Source organism: Pomacea canaliculata, linkage group LG2, assembly GCF_003073045.1.
Source record: "Pomacea canaliculata isolate SZHN2017 linkage group LG2, ASM307304v1, whole genome shotgun sequence".
Taxonomy (NCBI): domain Eukaryota; kingdom Metazoa; phylum Mollusca; class Gastropoda; order Architaenioglossa; family Ampullariidae; genus Pomacea; species Pomacea canaliculata.
In genome coordinates, this window is record NC_037591.1 from 8,846,529 (window position 1) to 8,865,941 (window position 19,413).

The following is a 19,413-nucleotide window of genomic DNA, read 5'->3' on the forward strand; positions in this document are numbered from 1 at the left end:
TAAGCGAACAAGAGCTCCACTTGAGGAGGCTGAAGGGGCTGCTGCTGCTGCTGACCTATCCCTAGTGAAAAGTTCGGTAGTTCGCCTGCTGACCTTCGCTACTTCCGACCAAACTGCTGCGACGGTGCCACCAAGCAGTCGACGTGTGTGACCAGGTCACACTAAGAGGGTGATGTTATGGCGCTGTCGTTGATGTGCACGATGGTGTCACATCACACACTTTTGGTGTCGGGCTTTCTGCTGTTGGTGACGTCACACAGTACTCGGGGAGTGATGGCATCTTTTTCAGGTACTTAATCATAGTCAATTATTATTTGTTCTATCACCAGAGAAGACATTATTATTACACGTATTTTAAAGTTCATGTAAAAAATATAATCAAAATATTCGAGAATATGTCCGATAAAGTATTGCCTTCATATCTCAGCTTTCAGCTTCTACGCAATTTTCCTAACACCAGTTAAGTTGAAATGACATTGTTGTATGTAACCCTTGCTCCCACCATCTCAGAGCAGACAATAAGACACATCTTCGTTATAATGTACACTCATATACAATAATGTATTGTATTGTCATCCGTTTCGCAAAGTATGATGTTCGAGGTTTTGACAGATTTGTGGCGAAAACCCAATGCCTACCCCAAAAACTTCGACCACATCACCATGTACGTCACTCAAGAGAAGGTGGCGTTCACAGGAGAAAAAGCGCTAACGAGCGGTTGTGGCGCCGATGGACGACCGTACAAGTACCGGGGCGCCAGTCACTTACCAGCGCTCCGCGAAGTGTTGGGTAACAGCAAAACCGCGGTTTGGATCGGTGCGGTGACTGCCACTACCCCCTGGAAGTGGGGAGGTATTCCACAGTATATAGACTAGTTCTGGAAAGCTCTGTGCAAAGAAGTGTGAATGTTTGTAGTCATGTAACCGAGCTAAAAACTGCTGAATGGAACCTGCGAGGGTACTAGCTATATTAACACTCACCTGTTGGTCACCCCTAAATGCCGTATAAACTTAAACATTGAAAGATTGACACCAAACTCCTGAGTTATCAAATGAAAGAACTAAATCAGGTCAAGAAAACAAAACGCATGTTTGTTTGACAGCTGATTAAAAATACGAAATTTCAGTGCAAGGCATCGTATACAGAAACCAAAGACTTACAGAAGTCTGTAACATAATCAGCATCGTTTTACGAATTCCAGTATAGCGACACGTCAGCTTTAAGCAGAGCCAGCCAGGGTCTATCTAAAAGCTTCAGTTCACATACAAAGATGGGAGAGATAATCTGTATTTGCGTGTTTGTGTACGTGCGTGTGTGTGGAAACGAGAAAATTAGGGAGAGAGCAATTGAAAGAAAGAAAGAGACAAATGATCCTGAAATGGAGACCTGTGAAAGTTTTTGTATAATATTACGATTTCAGTTTTGCTAATGCACGTACCTTATCTGCTTATGCTTTCTCTTCTTCCTTTTCCTTTTATTCCTTCCGACAGTTTCATTTCTCAGTTTCATTGCCGTCTTTCTGTCGATGTTTTTTTTCTAATTACTTGTTCTTTCTTTCCTTTTCTATCAGGCATTCCCTCGATAACTCATTTATCTTCTGTTTGTCCTCACTTCTTGGTTGCATTCCATCCACATATACTTTCCTTTGTTCCTTGCTTTCTTTTTTTCTTTGTTTTTTTTTTTGCAGATAACACTTCTCTGTACCAGCTGTTGGGACTCACTGTTAGTGAGCGCTACAAGAAGAATGCCTTTCGAGTTCCAGGCAACAACGTCTTTCTTTGTTCTCTAAACTGTCCACAACCATCGTTTATCTTGCTTCAGGTACCAATAAACCCAGAGTGTGTAGATTTGTGACCTCTTAAAAACTGTCGCAATAAATCATTTACAAATCTTAACCACAGCCGTTAAACATCTCTTTGTACCTCACGCCCCGTCAAAGACAACTTAGTTCTGCGTCTCCAATACGACATATGACAATTTAAATTTTGTAATTCTTTTCCGAACAGTAGGACACCACTCACTCATCCGAGCTATATCTCTTCCTATAAGTTTTTGTGAAGCGACGGAAAGATAAAGTTTAAATGGATTTTTATCTGGACATCTGTTGTTGAGATCTTTCTGTGAATGGAGATGTTTGTAGGTGGTACATGTATATTGCGAACCGAAGGATGTTTTTCACCCAGATTTGGGGTGATAGTATCTCAAAAAATAGTACCTTACCTAATCATGAAAAAAAATTACACTTCCGCTGGTCATTTAACTATATGAACTTAATTTCAAGATTGACTCTGGATAGCATTTTACATTTTTAAACTATTTACACTCAGCAAAATTGTTGTGAGCGGTCAGTTTCTTAGTTGAGAAGACACGGTCGTTAGCAGTTAATTCTTCTTATCCGAAATATAATTTAATATATTTATTTGCGTTCTCCAAATTCGCAACACCCATACCTTTAAGACAACGTTAATGTGTGTTTGTTAATGATCTTACATGTAGGGTATCTGGTGCACATGTTTAAACGTTCAACCGGAAACAAGACCTGCAGTGGGCCCGTTGCTTTTATGTCCCGGAACCTATGAAGAAATATGCGGCAGTCCGGGGGCGTTCTCTGTCTACTACACACGTGAGTGGTGATGCTATATAGCAAGATACATTTGTTCATTAACAAGATATTTAAGAGGGTGGTCCAGCAGTGTAGTGGGAGAATGTTTGGTCTGTTTACATGACTAGACACAAGATCAATTGATTTTTGAAATTTGTATATGAACCTTCTTTTAATTTTGATTTAAATAAACAATGGCGGGGTTGTTTTGTTTGTTTGTTTGTTTGTTTGTTTTGGGGGGGGTGTTTTGTTTTGGGGTGGGGTTTTTTTTTGTTGTTGTTTTTTTTGTTTGGGTTTTTGGGTGTTTTTGTTTTGTTGGGGGGTTTTTTGGTTTGTTTTTTTTTTTTTTGGTTTTGTTTGGTTTGTTTTTTTTTTTGTTTTGTTTTTTTTGCCATGAATGACCTGCAGGGTGCTGTTCTTTAACGTCGCAGAGCTGCCGGACGGAGTGCGCTGGGGCAGCCTGGTCACGGTGCAAAGTTCATGCGGTGTGAAGGCCTCCCTGTACAAACCTGGGTCACGCGGCCAGTTGCAGTTGCTGGCAGACGTAGACGAAACAGCTAAGAAAGGCTATATTTGTAATGGTAGGAAAACTGCACATTCGTTTCCTGATTAAAGGGTTGTAAAATAAGGTCTATTTTCATAAACAGGCAGTCTACATGACAGATTCCAGAAACCACAAACCTGCAAGAAACACGAGGAAAACCACGGACTTGGGAAAAGCTGATCCTTATACTTCGCAAGTTGTCCCTCTTTTAATCACAAACGAGTCACAGAAAGTAATCAACTATAAATCAATCCTAATAAATAAATGTATTTCCACAAACCTCTCTTTAAAAAAAAAAATAAGCATATATTTTGTAGGACTTTTTGCATACTTTGTGTGCTTCTCGTTTCTCAGGAACACTGCAAGAGGACGGAGAGGTCCCAGCCCATGAGCGTCATCTGTTGGTTTCTCGAGAGGACGCGGCAGGACTTTCGTGGCAGGACGCGAAAACAAAATGCGAGAGCGGGGCCAGGAACCTTTTGACCCTGAGGCCAAAGGTCGATCTCGCAGAACTTGCTGACGAGCTGCAGACGTCGCAGACCTACTGGGTGGCGCTCAGCCGCACCAACGTCTCCCTCTGGCTAGACGGTAAAGGAATTTAACAGATACTTTTTAAAAAATTGAGACTGCTATCGTGAAGTGTTATTTGTTTACATACTTCTGCAGTCAAGTGACTTCACTTATGCGTCTAACGTACAGGGCTAATTGTATGATGGTGGAACTTTAATTATAACTTGTGGGAAAGAGAATACAAACATGCTATCACGTGATGGACTTCCATTTCCACCAGTCACAAGGGAGGGAATTATTAACTATTGTCAGCTTGGGGTCTAGCTCTCTCAAGTCAACGAGCAGCGGCTTGAGGGCAGTATTTCTAAGGACACAATGGGGAAGAGGTGAGAAGCAAACTATTACTAAATTCCCTCGACCGAATGGGAAGTGGCTGTTAAATGAAGATGAAGTGCAGTCACTCTTTCGCATGGGCTGCTGCACCTGAGCCGCTGTAACTGCGTTTACGACTGAATTCACGAATAACTAAAATAGCTGACCAGCCACTCGGTTTGCATTGATTGATTGATTGATTGATTGATTGATTGATTGATAGGAAGTCACGTGACCGTGCCTGTCAGTTTCCGTCACGGCCATGGGCACCCTGCCTGCTTGACCCTGAGCTTGAAGGACGGGGAGCCGGAATTCTATTTCGAGAGCTGCGCTGGGGTGCAGCTGCAGGTTCTGTGCGAAAAAGGTACTGGTGTACAGCTGCGGTTTTGGTGCGAGAAATGTACTGGTGTGCAGCTGCAGTTACTGTGAGAAAGTTAATGGGATGCAGCTGCAGCTTTTTCGCGAAAGGTATTGGGATGCAAGTTCTGTGTGTAAAAGAGACTCAGGCACAGGTGTGCGTGGCTCAGAACTGATCTTACTATATCTTTTTCTGGGAATTTATCAAGATGGAAAATAAGTTTTTACTTTTTCCTGCGTGGAATTTATAGATATCTGTAAAGTTTAGGCAACTGATTCCACAGGCGTGACTTTATCCCTTCCCCCACCTCCCGCATACACACTTCCCAGCATAAACTTGGTTTTAAATAGATTCTCGACTCTTGTTTTTAAATCGAAATACTAAATTCTGATAAATTCTGGAACGTGTCGCGTGATTGCAGACACTGGCTCACGTGCGCTGACTTTTACTCATGATTCAGAGGGCAACCATGTCGTTATGGATAACTCTGCAACCAACAGCCCATCAAGTAAGTCCTGCTATAACATCTTTTCTCTGATCAAAGGTTATGGGCGATTTTCTAAGTTTGTGGAGACAGAAAATAAACTCACTTGCTCAGGAAAGTGACCAGGGTAGGGAATATAGGAGACCCTCCTACTCCCAAAACAAAACTAGGATTCTTATGAAAAGTGAACTGGAGAAAATGAGGAGAGCACACTGGACTGTTGTTCATCTTATTTTACATTAGAAGCTTCCACCTGGGAAACTCCGCTGATGTACTATTCCTCGCTGTCAAACCGAAATACAAAAAAAAAAAAAAAAAATTGCCAGATGCTAGTCGTTTGTGTGCAGTGTCCGACACCGAATGGTTCTGTGCGCTGTGCTGGCACTGCTGCTGTTGCTGACCGTAACATTGGCAACCGTCCTTTGGCACAGGTGAGGATCAAAACCAGCCTACTGTCAGCTGCAGCATTAAGGCTGGTGAATGGCACAAACATTAATTTGCCATTCAAAGTTTTAAAATTGACTTCATGCTGACACGATTTTTTGTCATTATCTTCATCACTATTATCTTCCTCTTCGCTATCACCGTCGTCGTCGTCGTCGTAATCATCATCATCATCGTCATCATTCTCTTGCTACCCCACTTTTTTATAATTTCTGTTACGTTTTGCGACTGGACTGGCCTGGAGAATGGTTTTCATATCTCCTCCCTCCTTTCCCTCCGCGCATGCGTTATATTCTGCCCGTTCTTTTACCAGAAACCGATGCCTTCCACCCAAACATGTCATCACACCTCACAATCGGTCGTCTAGGCCGGAACGCCTCCAGAAGACTCTCACGAACCATCCTGCACCGGGGACTCCAGACCCGAGCGCTGCCGAGAAGATCAGAACGACGCTGACCAGAAAGACCTGACTTTGCCTGTCACCGGCTCCTCCACGTGCAGCTCCTCAGCCCAGGGACGCTTACGGGTACGCAACTGTTAACAAAAGCAAGCAAACACAACGGTCGGTTCCACCCGGAAGTTCCATCCCTGACAGCAAGTCTCCATTATCGTTGTCGTTGACGTCGTATAACGGCGAAGCAGGCGTGGAGTACATGCAGGTGGTTTTCCCAGGGAGCCTCGATAAACAGCAGCATGCGCCTCCTCCTTCTCATACTCCTCAGCAGCAGCAGCAGCCGCCGCCCGAGCTGTCGCAGGGGCAGCGTCCCAGGGTCCATCACCAGTTCGGAGGATGCCTACAGCGTCTTGAGCTACCGTCGCGCCATCCAGCGGGCATGGACGGGCCTCAAGCGCACAGCGTATGCCCACGTGGTCGTGCGCAGGCCCAGAACGGAGCAGGCCACCTGCAAAATAGCGGGCAGGGCGGGCGTAGATAATGATGATGCAGGTGCGTATGATGAGGCACAGCCTGCATCTATACGGGTGCTGTGCATCGACAACTTGTACGACCACGCCGACCCCTTGAAACTCCCTGAAAGGGCCTCATACCCCAACACCAGTTCGAGATCTGTAAAGCTAAATAGGAAGTCAGAAACCCTGGTTTGACAAACATTTTAAAAACAATCAAATCCGCTCTGTTATCACACAACGTCCTGTTCTTTTATAGCCACTTTTTATTTTTATTTTCGAGACTGGAATGTGTAAAATTCAATAGGTCACGCATGTTTACAAATGTCTGCAAAGTCGACACATAACATACAAAAGATGAATGCCAAGAAAAGAACTGAATAAAGAGCGAAAAGAGAGTATACTTGTCGTGGAAGAGCGGTACACTGTTACTAGTATTTAATAATATATTATAATGGTGTTGTTATCTCGATATAAGCAGACTCGACTTGAAAGTCCTCTGTACGGTCTCCATTTCTTTCTCATGCAATCTCACCGCACTCTTAGTAGCCATTTTTTGGACCAAGACATCCTCTCGCTTCTGTTTCACAACACATACAAGTCATTAAATATGACAGATGTATAAACATAAAATCGTCATTAAGAGTTTCCATATTGTATTAGGCTGGTTTGACAGTATCTCACCTAAAATCTGAAACTTCTTTATTCTGGCCAAAATTTATATCGTTCAAAATGAATTCCGAGAGAAGCAATTGTTCTAGTCTGAATTATCTGGGCTGCTGTCACTCTCTTCATTTTGTTTCTTTTTTGGTAGGCTGATCAGTTCAAGTCCTCTTTTTGTGGTCAGTCTGCTAATGTCAAAACCCTTGTCTCTCGTTATTGCATCACCTCTCTTGAACAAATCAAGAAGTCTTGATTGAACAACAACTTATGATCATTGAATACTTCCCAACCACATATCAGATACAAATAAAAGGACACCACTAGTGTAATGCCTACCATTGCCTTCCCTGTCATATTTGCTTTGTAATGACTGTATGTCAGGCTCTGTAATGTGAGGGACTATGGCATCTGTGTGAAAAGCTCAGGGCAGTCTATTAGAATGCCACAGTTAGGGAAATGTGTGTGAAAAGCTTTGGGAATTGTGGCTTTCACTTGCACTTTGTTATCAAGTGAATCAGTGGAGTCAAGTTTGTGCACAAAAATGTTATCCACCCAGAAAACAGTTCACAACAAGTTTTACTAACACGGAATCTGTCTGCAAGGTTCTGTAACAAACCCAAATGCGTGCACGTATGTGATGTCTCTTTGCGACAGTGCGAATTACTGACAAGATGTAATAGTATATAATTGTGTATATCAGTGACAGTATTTATGTGACTGTGTTAGTGTCCGTGACAGTGGGAGAGAGATCCCAGCAAACACACTAAGATTGGCCCAAGCATGGTGTTTCATCAAACATCTCGTCATCAGAGGAGACTGTTCTGCTTGAAGTGAACTGCCACAGACTGACGCTTCAAGAAGTCAACGACTGCAGATCCGTGGCCGCCGTTTTCTCAAAAATGTATCATTTACTTGTCCCATATTGGCATATTAAGCAATTTTTTTATATTGTACTGCAAGGTACATATTCACTTACAGAATAACTGTCACCTATAACAAACATGGACCATGGGGCTGCTATTGTAGATGGTGAATGGGCTCTGGGTTACAGGTGTGAATTGTTGCCCATTTGTAAAGGTACGAACATTGCACTCAAACACAGATGTCAATCACATGAGGAATAAACTGAAAATGTTGAATATTATTATCCCTTATGAGTAAAGATGGGAAATAGATATATAAAGACAGATAGACGAAAGCAATAAAAATAATGTTTTAAAATTCAGTTTTCATTAAGTTTGCGTTATTTCCGCTGTTCATCTTTTGCTCCATTATTTTCCTCTCTATTTTATGGAAAACACATTCAATAGTCGGTCCTAACCCTGCTATATCATGTTACTCTCATTCTTGTTCATGTTATTTGGTTCCTCTTTGCGTTTTCTGTACTTGATTTTCTTTTTCATTAGTACTGCTGTTTATTCTTTTATAGATCATATGTTATTTGTTTTCTGTCCCTTGTTGCTGTCCATGCTTTTGTTCTTATAGGCGCTAAGAGCATGCTGCTTAGAAGCATGAGTATGCGCTTTACAAATTTTGCATTTATTATTCGCTTTAGTCTGTAAAAGAATGTCCTTCAGTTGACAAGTCATTACAATACCCCCCAACCCCAATAAAGAAAAAAGCTTTGATTCATCTGTACTTATTTAGATGGTAAATGAAGTTAAATGCATTTGAAAAGAGTAAAAACAACATATAGAAGCAATGGCCACAGTTCCACTATAAAGCAGGAACTGCCTGAATTCAGTTGCTTTCCACCTTTCAATTTCATTAAGACCACAATTCGTAGAAAACTCTCTAGGAATGTAGTCCGGCCTTTGACTGCTGAAGAGTATTTGAAATTTGTTTGCTTTCGTCAATCTCAAGCCTAATACCTTTGCTGATAGGATTTTTGTTACCAAAAGTCTTCTAGTGACACTAAATGCATGTAGCCCAGTGGAAACTGTGTGATCCTACCGACAGACAAATTGTCTTTGAAGCAGAGACAAATCATCCTCTCTCCCATTTAAAAGTCAATTTAGTTGTTGGTTTCTACATTTCTTTGAAGTCTAGGTCTTGCTCCAGACAGCAATCATTCATGCACGTCCAAGATGTAATTTCTTCGGTGTCTCCAGTATGCTAAGTAGGAAAATCTCATCTTTGCTAATAGTTCAGGAACTGTTCGATAAATATTTAAAATCTGGATAGTTTTACCTTGAAATTTTGTGACCAAACGTCAAGATCTGTAACTGAAGACGAGTGAGCGAGCGACTTTTTCCGCTGTTTCCATGGCGGAAACAGAAACTCGTGCGACAGTTTGCGCGAGTGAGCGTTCTTGATAATATACAATATATATATACACTTATTTTGTATTCTGTGAGACTCTGATAAGTATAAAACATATAATAAATTTATAAATTATTTAACAATCTACAAAATCATTATAATTACAAACACGCTCAGTGTACTTTTTTTTTTTTAAAAGAACGATGACTTGATAATCATGAATATTCATGAGGGAGAGTGACTCAATCTTGACGGCCACGATTAGTCGCGAATGTCGACGGTTGCGGTTTTGCCTATCTCTCCACTGCACGCGAGCACCGCTAACGTTTGCAAACGCTGGCGTTCGCATGGTGGATGCTTAGCAATGGGAAAACCAATGTTACAAGCGTTCACCAAGATGGCCGAATCTTGCGTGTTTGCTGGGTTGTCCTAGGCCTTAGAGTTTTGTTTTCCACTGTAATGCTTTCCTGTATATTTACTATAAATACTATCATTATGTATCACATAGGTATTGGTGTCTCCTTTTACCCAAAATGTTCACTGCAAATGTGATAGTTTTATAGAGCTTTCATCAATAGCACAACTCGGTAGCAGAACAACTTCGTTTCTTTCACATTGACATTCTCGCTTAGGATGAGTCATTCGTGTATTTCCGTAAACACTCACGGAAAAGTCAGCAATTAAAACCCCCTAGATATATAGTCATTTACATAAAAAAAGTAGATAAAGTGTCTAACTCATGTGTTCAAGAAAAAAAATCAAAATAAATTTTATTTTAAAATTTGCATCTGCTTTTCTATGCACGGCGTCAATGATCACGTGATCGTTCTTTTTCAACCTTAGCGTGCACTTAGTAAAGAGCGGGGATCTACTTTACTTCTCCTCAGACGATCACATGCCTGGAGTAAGTATATATTTGGTTTCTTTGTGGAAGGTTGTTGTCTTTATCGTGCATTTTTACATACGTTTAATGTTTGTTCAAGTAGCACAACCTAAGGTTTGAGTTTTTACGACGCAGCTTTTGTTCTGCGTTATGAATAGTTTGCCGGCTACGCCATCTTGGTTTCAAGCCAGAGTTTGAATTGTTTAATTAATCAGAGCGGGGTACCTCTAGATATTCATTATTCATGATCTTCATCAAAGATTTGCAAATAAATCGCTGCCTATCTGCTTGTATTGGTACTTTGTATTTCTCATTATCGCATATTCTGAAAATGTTATTGTAATGGCAAATTTAAATTCTTCACACCCAAACTGCAATGTGTAACAGTGATGTAGCTGCTCTAAAATGCAAATATATTTTCAGTATTTTTTTCCCTTGGACATTTGTTGCAGTTTCGTGGCGGAGGACGTGGTGGTGGTGGCGGTGGCGGCGGCGGTGGTGGTAGTCGCAGAGACTTTGGAGGTGGAGGGGACCAAGATCCAAATGCAGAACAGTTCAGAAAGCTGTTCATTGGCGGCCTCAGCTATGAAACTGATGAATCCAGCCTTCGTGCTCACTTTGAACAGTGGGGCGAAATTGTTGATTGTGTTGTCATGCGAGATCCAAACACCAAAAGGTATTCAAAACACAGCGATTCATTCCTCTTAGCATAATCTTTTTATATGCATGTGTGCAATGCAATTCACTGAAATGAGTACAAAAGAATGTTTCAAAATTTGATTTTTAGGAGCATTAATGTGGTTTTCTGTTGCTGCTGTTTTCAGGTCTCGTGGATTTGGCTTTATCACATACAAGGAAGCAGAGTCAATTGATCATGCTCAGGGAAACAGACCACATAAAGTTGACAACCGTGAAGTAGATACAAAGAGAGCCATGCCTAGAGAGGTAACAGCCCTAAAAAGAACAAATTTTAATGGCTTGTTTGGGTAGAATAGTTGTGTAAATTATTGTGCATTGAAGGAAGTGCATGTTTTCTTATGAGTTGCTATAATTTGTTAATGCTAATGCAACATGTCCAACAGGAATCTGGTCGACCTGAATTGCAGCAGTCTGTGAAGAAAATGTTTGTTGGAGGAGTCAAAGACGACACAACTGAAGACATGGTGCGGGAGACATTTGCTCCATTTGGGGAGATAACATCCATAGATCTCATCAAAGATAAAAGCACTGGAAAGACGCGAGGGTTTTGCTTCGTCACATTTGAAGACCATGACAGTGTGGACAAGTGTGTCTGTAAGTGTTTTCATTTCACTTAAATTAGCCATTATTTGTATTTAAGTGTATTTGAATGTGAATTTGTTAAAACCCAATATTGGTCTGAGGCAAGTGTTAATGCATACCTGTATGCTTGCAGTAAAAAAACGTCATGAATTGAACGGCCGCAGTGTGGAAGTAAAGAAAGCCCTGTCCAAGAATGACATGACGTTAGGTAAGCCCATGTTTCAGCGAACATGTGAATGCTAGATCCTGCTTAACTGTTTTAACATCATTTCTAGAAATTTTAAACACTTATTTTCATTGCATGACCTTTTCTAAATAGAAGTTGCAATACTAATGTAGGGGATGAAACTTTTGCTAGTAAAGGCGTGATGGGAGTTGTCCTTTGAAACTACGGTTTCAGTAATCCGATGATTTCAAATCAGAAGCTGAAAACTGGCTTATTTGCAGAAGTTTCATTGTCTTTCTACAGAGCTTGAAAAATTGAATACTGCCCATGCTCTGTTTTTCCACAAATTATAGAGAATTTTCGCCGTAAGGCCTTATAAGTCCTTATATTTGCCATGCAGTCCTCACACATGTCCTTACATTTTCCTTATGACCCTGACAAGTCCTTATATCAATAAAATATTACCACAGTTTTGTTGTTTTTCATGCCTCTTATAAATCCACAAATTTATTTTTCGGAGTCGACTTTGGCGCAAAAAGACGATTATTCACCTTGCCACCATTTTAATCACACGTCTGCCAGGTCTCGTTCACAACGAGAACTTACATTTCGCAATATTTTAGTCTTGACGGATGACCACATTTCTTTGTCTTCTTGATTCGAAAAATGCCGGAGAAGTGTTCTTTTCAGGAGAACTGGCTATAGGAAGAAAAATATAAAGATTTGTTGATAAAAGACTCTAAAATAAACATTGTGCACAACGTGCTGCCTGCAGAATATCTTTCATCGGTGGGCGAAAGTGTTTTGAAGAAGCACATGCTTACTGATAGACACAAAAAGCGCATGAAAGTATTTCTGGAAGACACATTTGTGTTACAGATTACTTTTGTAATCAAGAACCTCCCCAGATTATTTATTGCTAGAATAGTAATACATGTATTTCAGAACAGAGAGAAGACCAAAGATTCATAATACCTCTTTCCCACCGTACATGAGAAAAATTTTAGCATTGATGACTATCTCTTAGTGCCTCACAAATACATGAACGGTCCCTTGAAACCTTGCAAGATGTGAAGGTGATATATGATCTATTAATAAAATCTAAATTTTAAGGTTCTAGCTATTGACTTAAGTTTTATTTTTCTTAATATAGGTGGCGGTGGAGGCAGTTCTGGTGGAGGTGGTTCCCGTGGAGGCAGAGGAGGTGCAAGAGGTGGCGGTCGAGGTAAATGTTGATATGGATAACAGATATTAGACATAAATCTTTAAGGGCGTTAATCGGAGCTGGTGCGCACTGCCATTGAATTGGAGTGATATTGTCTGCTGCTGCTTATCAGTGTAGGGTTCCATTCAGAAGATTTACCCACCGTTACCTTACCCTAATCATGGAATTTATTGTAGTTTCCCCCAAAAGACCCACGCTTTGTCAGACACCAGTAGTTTTTGATACCTGTGATGGCATTGGTCATCCAGGATATAACAAATACACTGCCAAAACTAGGTATGTGTATTATGGGTACTGTGTTGAAGCTTATATTTACACGTGCAGAGTGGACCCACATTCACTTAGGCCCATTTCCTTTTGGTTTGTAGGTGGTCGTAATGATTATGGGGGCTATGGAGGAGGAGGTGGCAGCTATGGTGGTGGCAGCGATGGCTATGGTGGTAAGGATCACATAGCTATTGTAGTCTATGCAGAGTGTTGTGAGCTGCAGAATTCTGTCAAGGCTTGGGGCTGGATTCCTTTGGGAAAGTTATTTTCCATTACGTTTGCAGATTAAAACTTTTAGTTGACCACCTGGTTGGTAGAGCTCTCTTTTTTTAAAAAGTCTTAGAGATATGAGGCTGCACAAAAGTACATGGCCAGTTGCCTTGTATTTGCATGTGTAATAATACAGAGTCTAAGGGGGGTGAAAGTAGTGTTCACTATTAGAAAAAAGCCCGAATAGAGGTTGCTTCAAATTTGTTACATCAGCTGTAGTTAATGCACAGCTCTTAAGGGAAGGTTCCCTCCCTCAGAATCTTCTGTTGTCCTTAGGTTGTTGTTCTGTGATGATCTTGCACGATTTTTTTGACTGTTGTGATCTGTGATGGCATTTAAGGTTAAATGCTTAAAAACTTTATGGTGAAACAAAAACATTACCATAAATTTGTCATGTGGGTTTGTGCTGTAATTTCTGGTACAATTGTGGGGGAAAGTGTCATTCAAGTTGAGCATTGGGAAACCATGTCTTTTACATTTCTCAGTCTTAAAGTGCTTTCTTTGTGTTCAGACCACAAGATCAGTGTAGTCTGTGTTGTGATAAATGTACATATTTTTGATGGCTCACTAGATTGGTTTGTAAAAGCCTATTTTCAATTGCAGGTGGTGGCTACGGTGGTGGTGGCGGCTATGGAAATCAAGGCAACTATGGAGGTGGCTATGGAGATTATGGAGGTGGTTACAATAACCAGGGGGGTGGGTATTCAGGGCGTTCATGCTGTACATTGTTGATCCTTATTTCATGAGTAATGGTGCTTGGTAGGAAGAGTTAACTTAGCAGTCTGAAATGATAAATCTTGAGGTCATTTATTTATTCAGTTCACAAAATTTTTTGATTTTACCTTCTGGCTCAGATTCTCTGTTTATTTTATTTATCTATTTAGAAAAGGGCAGTTTTTTTCATGGAAGGTTTGTTTAGACCTAGGAGATCACAATCCATTCATTTTACAGTCATATTTATGCATTAATTTATTTATTCTGTCATTGCAGGTGGCTGGAACAGCAACTTTGGCTCCAACTATGGTGACAGTTATGGTGGTGGTGCAATGAGAAGTGGTGGATACGGAGCACGAGGCCAGGGACCCTATGGCAGTAAGTATTTTTATGTGATTTGTTTCAGGATGGCTTCATATATTCATCATACATAGATCGTCTTTCCAATACTGTAGGTTATCAGATCATAGTTGTTTGTTTGAATTTGAGAGTTTGGAAATCTTCAATCTATTGTTTCAGCTGGCTATGGTAGCGGTGGAAGTGGAGGTGGTGGAGGCTATGGTGGTGGTGGCTACAACAGGCGTTAAATTCAATTTAAAAAAAAAAACAGTGCTGTTGAGTGACATTTGGTAAGTAGTTTTATAATAGGATGCCACCAGGAGCTACACCGAACAGTTAGGGCAGTTTTGTCAGGTTGAATGCTGATTCACACAAGTAATTTGGTTAGATCCTGATGAGTTACGTCAGCTGAAGTAGTTAGATTGGGTTTTCCTTCTGCCGTAGTCATGCAAAAGGTGTCAAAATGCTTTAAGTAGGGTGGGTACATTTGGAGCGGTAATTGATAGTTGGCCTGATAATGTTCTTATAAATGTCATGAATACTTGGTAATAATGTGGTTCATGTATTGGTTGTCTTTCATTGTATCTAGGTAGGCTCAAATGAGTAAGAAGTACCTCGTGAAGATCATACAGGCAAGCAGGGAGGAAAACAGGCAGGCTTATGTAGCCTCAGGCCTAAGCTATAGCGAGAACGACAGCTGGCTGCCCAAGGCACCACTACTTCATTGAGCTGTAGGCAGGCAGGCCTAAGTGTAAAAGCCAGGCAGCATATGAGCTTAGTAAGCTACGACTGATTTCCTCCCAGGATATCCAGCAGGCCAATGTGGGTTGTGCCCATGAACTTTTGTGTATGAACAGTGAACTGCACTTGCTAGAGGATACCCTTACTTTGCCTACAGCAGCAGATATCAGGTCACCAGCAGCCGTGCAAATTCCTCGTATTTTTAGGAGTTCGCTCTGACATTCGTATGATCAGCTCGTTGTGACTTTTTGTTGAGTAGCTAATTGTCAACCTCACCCCTGCGCCACATTTATTATCATATTCCTTTCTTTTACTGCCATTTGTCATCTCGGTTTTAAGACGCCAAGGATTTGTATTTTAGTGCTTATCCAGTCATGTTCCTTTACGTCATTGAATAAACTTCGTTTTTATTCCTAGGTAAGCATCTTCGTGTATTTTATGTCTCGTAAATGTCCCTTTAGATTATCGTAGTTCCCTAGGTGCATGAGTTACTTGGAGCATCAAATTTTTGGTTACTTCTTGCTAGGGCTTCGCATCATAAAACCAAAATCAGTTTTCTTGCTTCTGAAATGGGATTGATTTAGTTTAAAGGCTACATAAAAATTTATCCTAGTTATCTCCTGATTAATACTACATCTGTTAGAATCCAATTTTTTCCCCATTCGTTTTTATTAGATTTCTAGCTATTGACATACACTTCAAAGTAAACTGAAGAGAAATCTGAAGAAACTTCTGTGGATTATTGGGAAACTAGATCTTAGGTGTAGGCTGTTAAGTGTCTTCCGTTGAAGGTGGGCTATTTGCATGATTGTATTGTACCGTATAAAGTCCGTTCTGTAAATGCAGTGTGTTAACAGACACCGTTTGATGTGGTTTTCTTCTGACGTGTTGTCTGTGCATATGTAGTCCTATGGTATTGGTGTTCAATATTATATGAACTCATTGGCCTAGGTAAGTTACGTATGTAAGCTGGCCATCACCTATAGAAGTAGCCAAGCTGCACAGGATAGCATGCTGTCTTCATTGGCAAATGCCTTAGACTGAAGGGCACCAGCACTACTGTTCTACCTCGAAATCTGGTCTAGGCCATGCAAAAAGATTTTGGTAAGGTTGGCTTTTCATGATTTTCTAGGTAGGTCTTCAGTTTCTGCCTAGTTTGCTACCCTAGTCTTTCCAGGATGTTCACCAAGGTGGGCATTGCATAGGTAGGGCCAGCTGCTGCGGTTTTTTTAAAAAGCATTAAGGTTATCTCCCCCAGAGTTCAAACATCTGTATACCTGGCTATTCAAAGCAGCTTGATACTTAAAACATGTCTAGCAAGCTTAGAAGTATAGGTTTACTCATTAATAGCACCTCGCTGGAAGTGAGAACCCCTTGCCTGCCTGTGAACCAACCTTTTTCTAATCATTCTCAGCTTTAGTCAGTCAGCTGTCAAAGTTTTTCAGTATGGGTGGTGGTGTGCTTGGCAGCATACTGCAGTTGTTTAAAGCAAGACACCTACAGTTTTACCTTTTCATTATTTAGGTAAAGGTTTTATACCGAGTATGTGTCAAAATCCGGCTGAGCTTTTGGCTTGTGAAAAGAAGTAGGTATTGGGTATATTTGTCAAAAACTGTCAAAGATGGGATTGATGAAAGTGGTCCTGAAGGCACCATTATTTATTTAACCTTTGGAATCAGACTTTCTGGAAATGTGGCAGGCAGAGGGTTAAGATAAGGGTTTTGACACTTGGATACTTTTAGTTCAAGCGTACTAATAATCTGAAAAAAAGGTAATGTACCTCGTCACTACAAATGTGGGAAGCTCTTTTTGAATTAATTGTAGACATTTCAGCTCTTATTATAAGCATTTTCCTATGATTTTGTGATTTTTCTTTTCAGAATTGCACACTGTGGTTTTCCAGAGAAATATAGTGGTAAGTTGCTGATCCACTGTAATACAGAGTTGCTTAATGTGCATGTTGAGATTAAGTAGTTCTGCAGGCTAGCTTTTGAGAAATCTGTAATGGGTCAAATAGCATCTTTTTTAAATTTGTATGGAATCGTAGAACACTAAGTAATTGTTTATTGTGATCCTAGATTGCTTTTAATAGGAGTAATGAAAATTTTTTTTCAGCATTCTTGACAAGTTGCTTGGAAGACTAGACTGAACTGGTGGCAGCATCCAGGAATGGAAAGCTGGTGGATCTTCTTCAGACTTGTCTTCAATAAAACAATTGATCTAAATTCAGTATTTGTCGTCTTTGTTGCGTGAGTTTTATGCAACCTGTTGAACTTCTCAGAACATGCACTTTTTAAGTACACATATGGTCAGTAGATGATGCTAGTAGTGAAATGCGGCGGCCCTATCAAGCTCTGCAAAAGTGAATGCTTGCATTCTATTTGTGACTGTGAGCTGTTGTGACTGCATGTCACCTTTAAAGGGGGAACTTCCCATGCGAAGGAAGGTAGGAGTACACGGACTGCTATTGGCCAGTCATCTCTACTACCCGGACAATAAACGGTAGAGATCACAGGTATTGCCGACTAGCTTGGCAATAAAGCTTCCTCACTCGACCAGTACTTGTGTAGGTCTGAAAGCTGAGGTGAAATTACTTCTATTCTAAACATACTGTCATGGTTAGGACTGAGTGTACTTCCACAAACAAAACTACAATATATGAAGGAGAGAAGGCAGCGCAAATGACGCAAACAAAGATAACTGAATTTTCAAACTTCATTTTTTTTATTGCTTTTTTTTTTCTTGTCTTTCTCTGTATCTCTTTATCTTTCTTTCCTCATAGGCGGGGATATCAATATCCGGTTTGTAGTCCGTGCTTACATGTACGATCTGTGTGCATCCCACTATAGTTTTGAGTGCGACGGGCATGTACGTGGCAGCTACTTTTGGGAAGTAATCTGTAAACGCACAATAACATCCGAGGCTGGAAGCAAGAGGGCAGAGCTTGTATATACACCGCTGTTAGTTTGGCTCTGGTGTGGTTTGTTGCAGTTTGGACAACCCAACAATAACGAGCAAGAGAGGGAAAATGAGCAACAGTAATAACAAAATAAAGTTTCAGCTGAAATTCATTTAATTTATTTGCACAACTTCAAACACCTTCCCCCTTCATCTCATGATTTACGTAACATTACAAGAAATTCAACGTTTCTTATTGGCAGGTGAAGTACAAGTGTGAAAACGAAATCAGCGGCTGGAGGCACTGTCATACAGATTGATATATAACAAACAAAATCACCTTATAACAATGGAAACACAAAATTTTACACTGCTAGTGATCCTACATTTGATATCACAGAATAACAAATATGTAAAGTGATAAAAATCCGTTATACGATCGAGTGGGTCTTGCAGTTTTAGACTGGAACGAACATGTCTATAGAGACAATACATTTGTCGGTGTAGAGCTGTACCCTGATTAAAACAATTTTAGTTTTGAAAGTGCAAACATGGATATAAATTATTATCTCATTTATCAACGATACATGTAGTTGGATTTTATTATTTAAATTATATTATTCATTTCAAACTCATCAGAACAACTGTTTCAGTTAACGTGTTTGTTCAACGACTATTCTCCAGACATCCTCTACTAGTTTATAAGTTGTTTTTTTTAAGTGCATTGTCCAAGTCGTCTCTGGTTGCGCTGAACACTTATTTTGTTGTAATTTGAAGTAGAATCATCAAGTTCATTCCAGTTTAAAACAGCGAGACCCATGCGGATGTCATGGTGCCTCGTGTTTGTAATGTGAGCACACTTAGGCAGATAGATCAGACACATATTAAAACTTTCAACATAAAATGTGTCCCTGGACAGCACGTACGTAGTCCTCTGGATGTTTTTATAAATGACATGGCCGAGAAAGTCGCTCACAAGCTTGACAGCACGGATCCGCTAGCACTATTAGAGATGGTAAATATTGTGATTGCCTGCATGAAGAGGCTTGCTTACACTTGTCATGGATGTTTTGGAAAGTGTGTCATACATCCATGCAACAATTAAGTGCCTTAGTCTCACAAGGTTGCCAACCCGATGTTTAATACACTAGTAAACATGATCCCTGACCGCCGCTGTCTTGTCACGGAGCTGAGGGCGCCACGTCTTGCCGAGGTTCGCTTTACTACCTTGCGACAGTTTTTTTTCATCCTAGCTTCTATACTTTTAGCAACGTTAATGTTTCTAACAGTCTTTATTTCTCTCTAACTTATTAATTGCCACGTTACAGTCGAGAACATCCTGCAGGGTATCAAACATGGACCGTGGGGCTGCTATTGTAGATGGTGAATGGGCTCGGTCTTACAGGTGTGAAGTGTTGCCCATTTGTAAAGGTACGAACATTGTACCCAAACACAGATGTATTTTTTGTCAGTCACCAGGAGAA

General features: G+C 40.6%; 2 protein-coding genes across 9 annotated transcripts; both read left to right on the top strand.

Annotated features, from left to right (window-relative positions):
* Positions 1–40: 40 nt before the first annotated feature.
* On the top strand, positions 41–7,190 carry LOC112556968. Its single transcript, XM_025226482.1, has 10 exons — positions 41–289; positions 613–852; positions 1,688–1,821; positions 2,497–2,623; positions 3,034–3,183; positions 3,501–3,734; positions 4,252–4,392; positions 4,808–4,894; positions 5,218–5,301; positions 5,628–7,190. The coding sequence occupies exons 1-9, from the start codon at positions 178–180 to the stop codon at positions 5,268–5,270; spliced, it is 1,278 nt and encodes a 425-aa protein (XP_025082267.1). The 5' UTR covers positions 41–177; the 3' UTR covers positions 5,271–5,301; positions 5,628–7,190.
* A 2,835-nt stretch (positions 7,191–10,025) lies between these two features.
* LOC112556971 (heterogeneous nuclear ribonucleoprotein A3 homolog 1-like) lies at positions 10,026–15,448 on the top strand. 8 transcript variants are annotated; one of them, XM_025226485.1, is made up of 11 exons: positions 10,026–10,049; positions 10,481–10,704; positions 10,853–10,973; positions 11,111–11,321; positions 11,443–11,517; positions 12,629–12,700; positions 13,069–13,140; positions 13,841–13,933; positions 14,228–14,329; positions 14,471–14,580; positions 14,880–15,448. In XM_025226485.1, the coding sequence occupies exons 1-10, from the start codon at positions 10,041–10,043 to the stop codon at positions 14,536–14,538; spliced, it is 1,047 nt and encodes a 348-aa protein (XP_025082270.1). In that variant the 5' UTR covers positions 10,026–10,040; the 3' UTR covers positions 14,539–14,580; positions 14,880–15,448. The 8 variants fall into 8 exon arrangements, with proteins under 8 accessions (XP_025082270.1, XP_025082271.1, XP_025082272.1 ...); XM_025226486.1 differs by having other exon boundaries at positions 14,474–14,580; XM_025226487.1 differs by having other exon boundaries at positions 13,841–13,912.
* Positions 15,449–19,413: the final 3,965 nt, after the last annotated feature.

Excerpts from the sequence above, each read along its gene's own strand:
- LOC112556968 (XM_025226482.1), top strand. The coding sequence starts at position 178 with ATGGCGCTGTCGTTGATGTGCACGATGGTGTCACATCACACACTTTTG. Across the intron at positions 290-612 it reads AGTGATGGCATCTTTTTCAG|ATTTGTGGCGAAAACCCAAT; the intron begins GTACTTAATCAT and ends AGGTTTTGACAG. Across the intron at positions 2,624-3,033 it reads GTTCTCTGTCTACTACACAC|AGCTGCCGGACGGAGTGCGC; the intron begins GTGAGTGGTGAT and ends TTAACGTCGCAG.
- LOC112556971 (XM_025226485.1), top strand. Across the intron at positions 11,322-11,442 it reads CAGTGTGGACAAGTGTGTCT|TAAAAAAACGTCATGAATTG; the intron begins GTAAGTGTTTTC and ends GTATGCTTGCAG. Across the intron at positions 11,518-12,628 it reads CAAGAATGACATGACGTTAG|GTGGCGGTGGAGGCAGTTCT; the intron begins GTAAGCCCATGT and ends TTCTTAATATAG.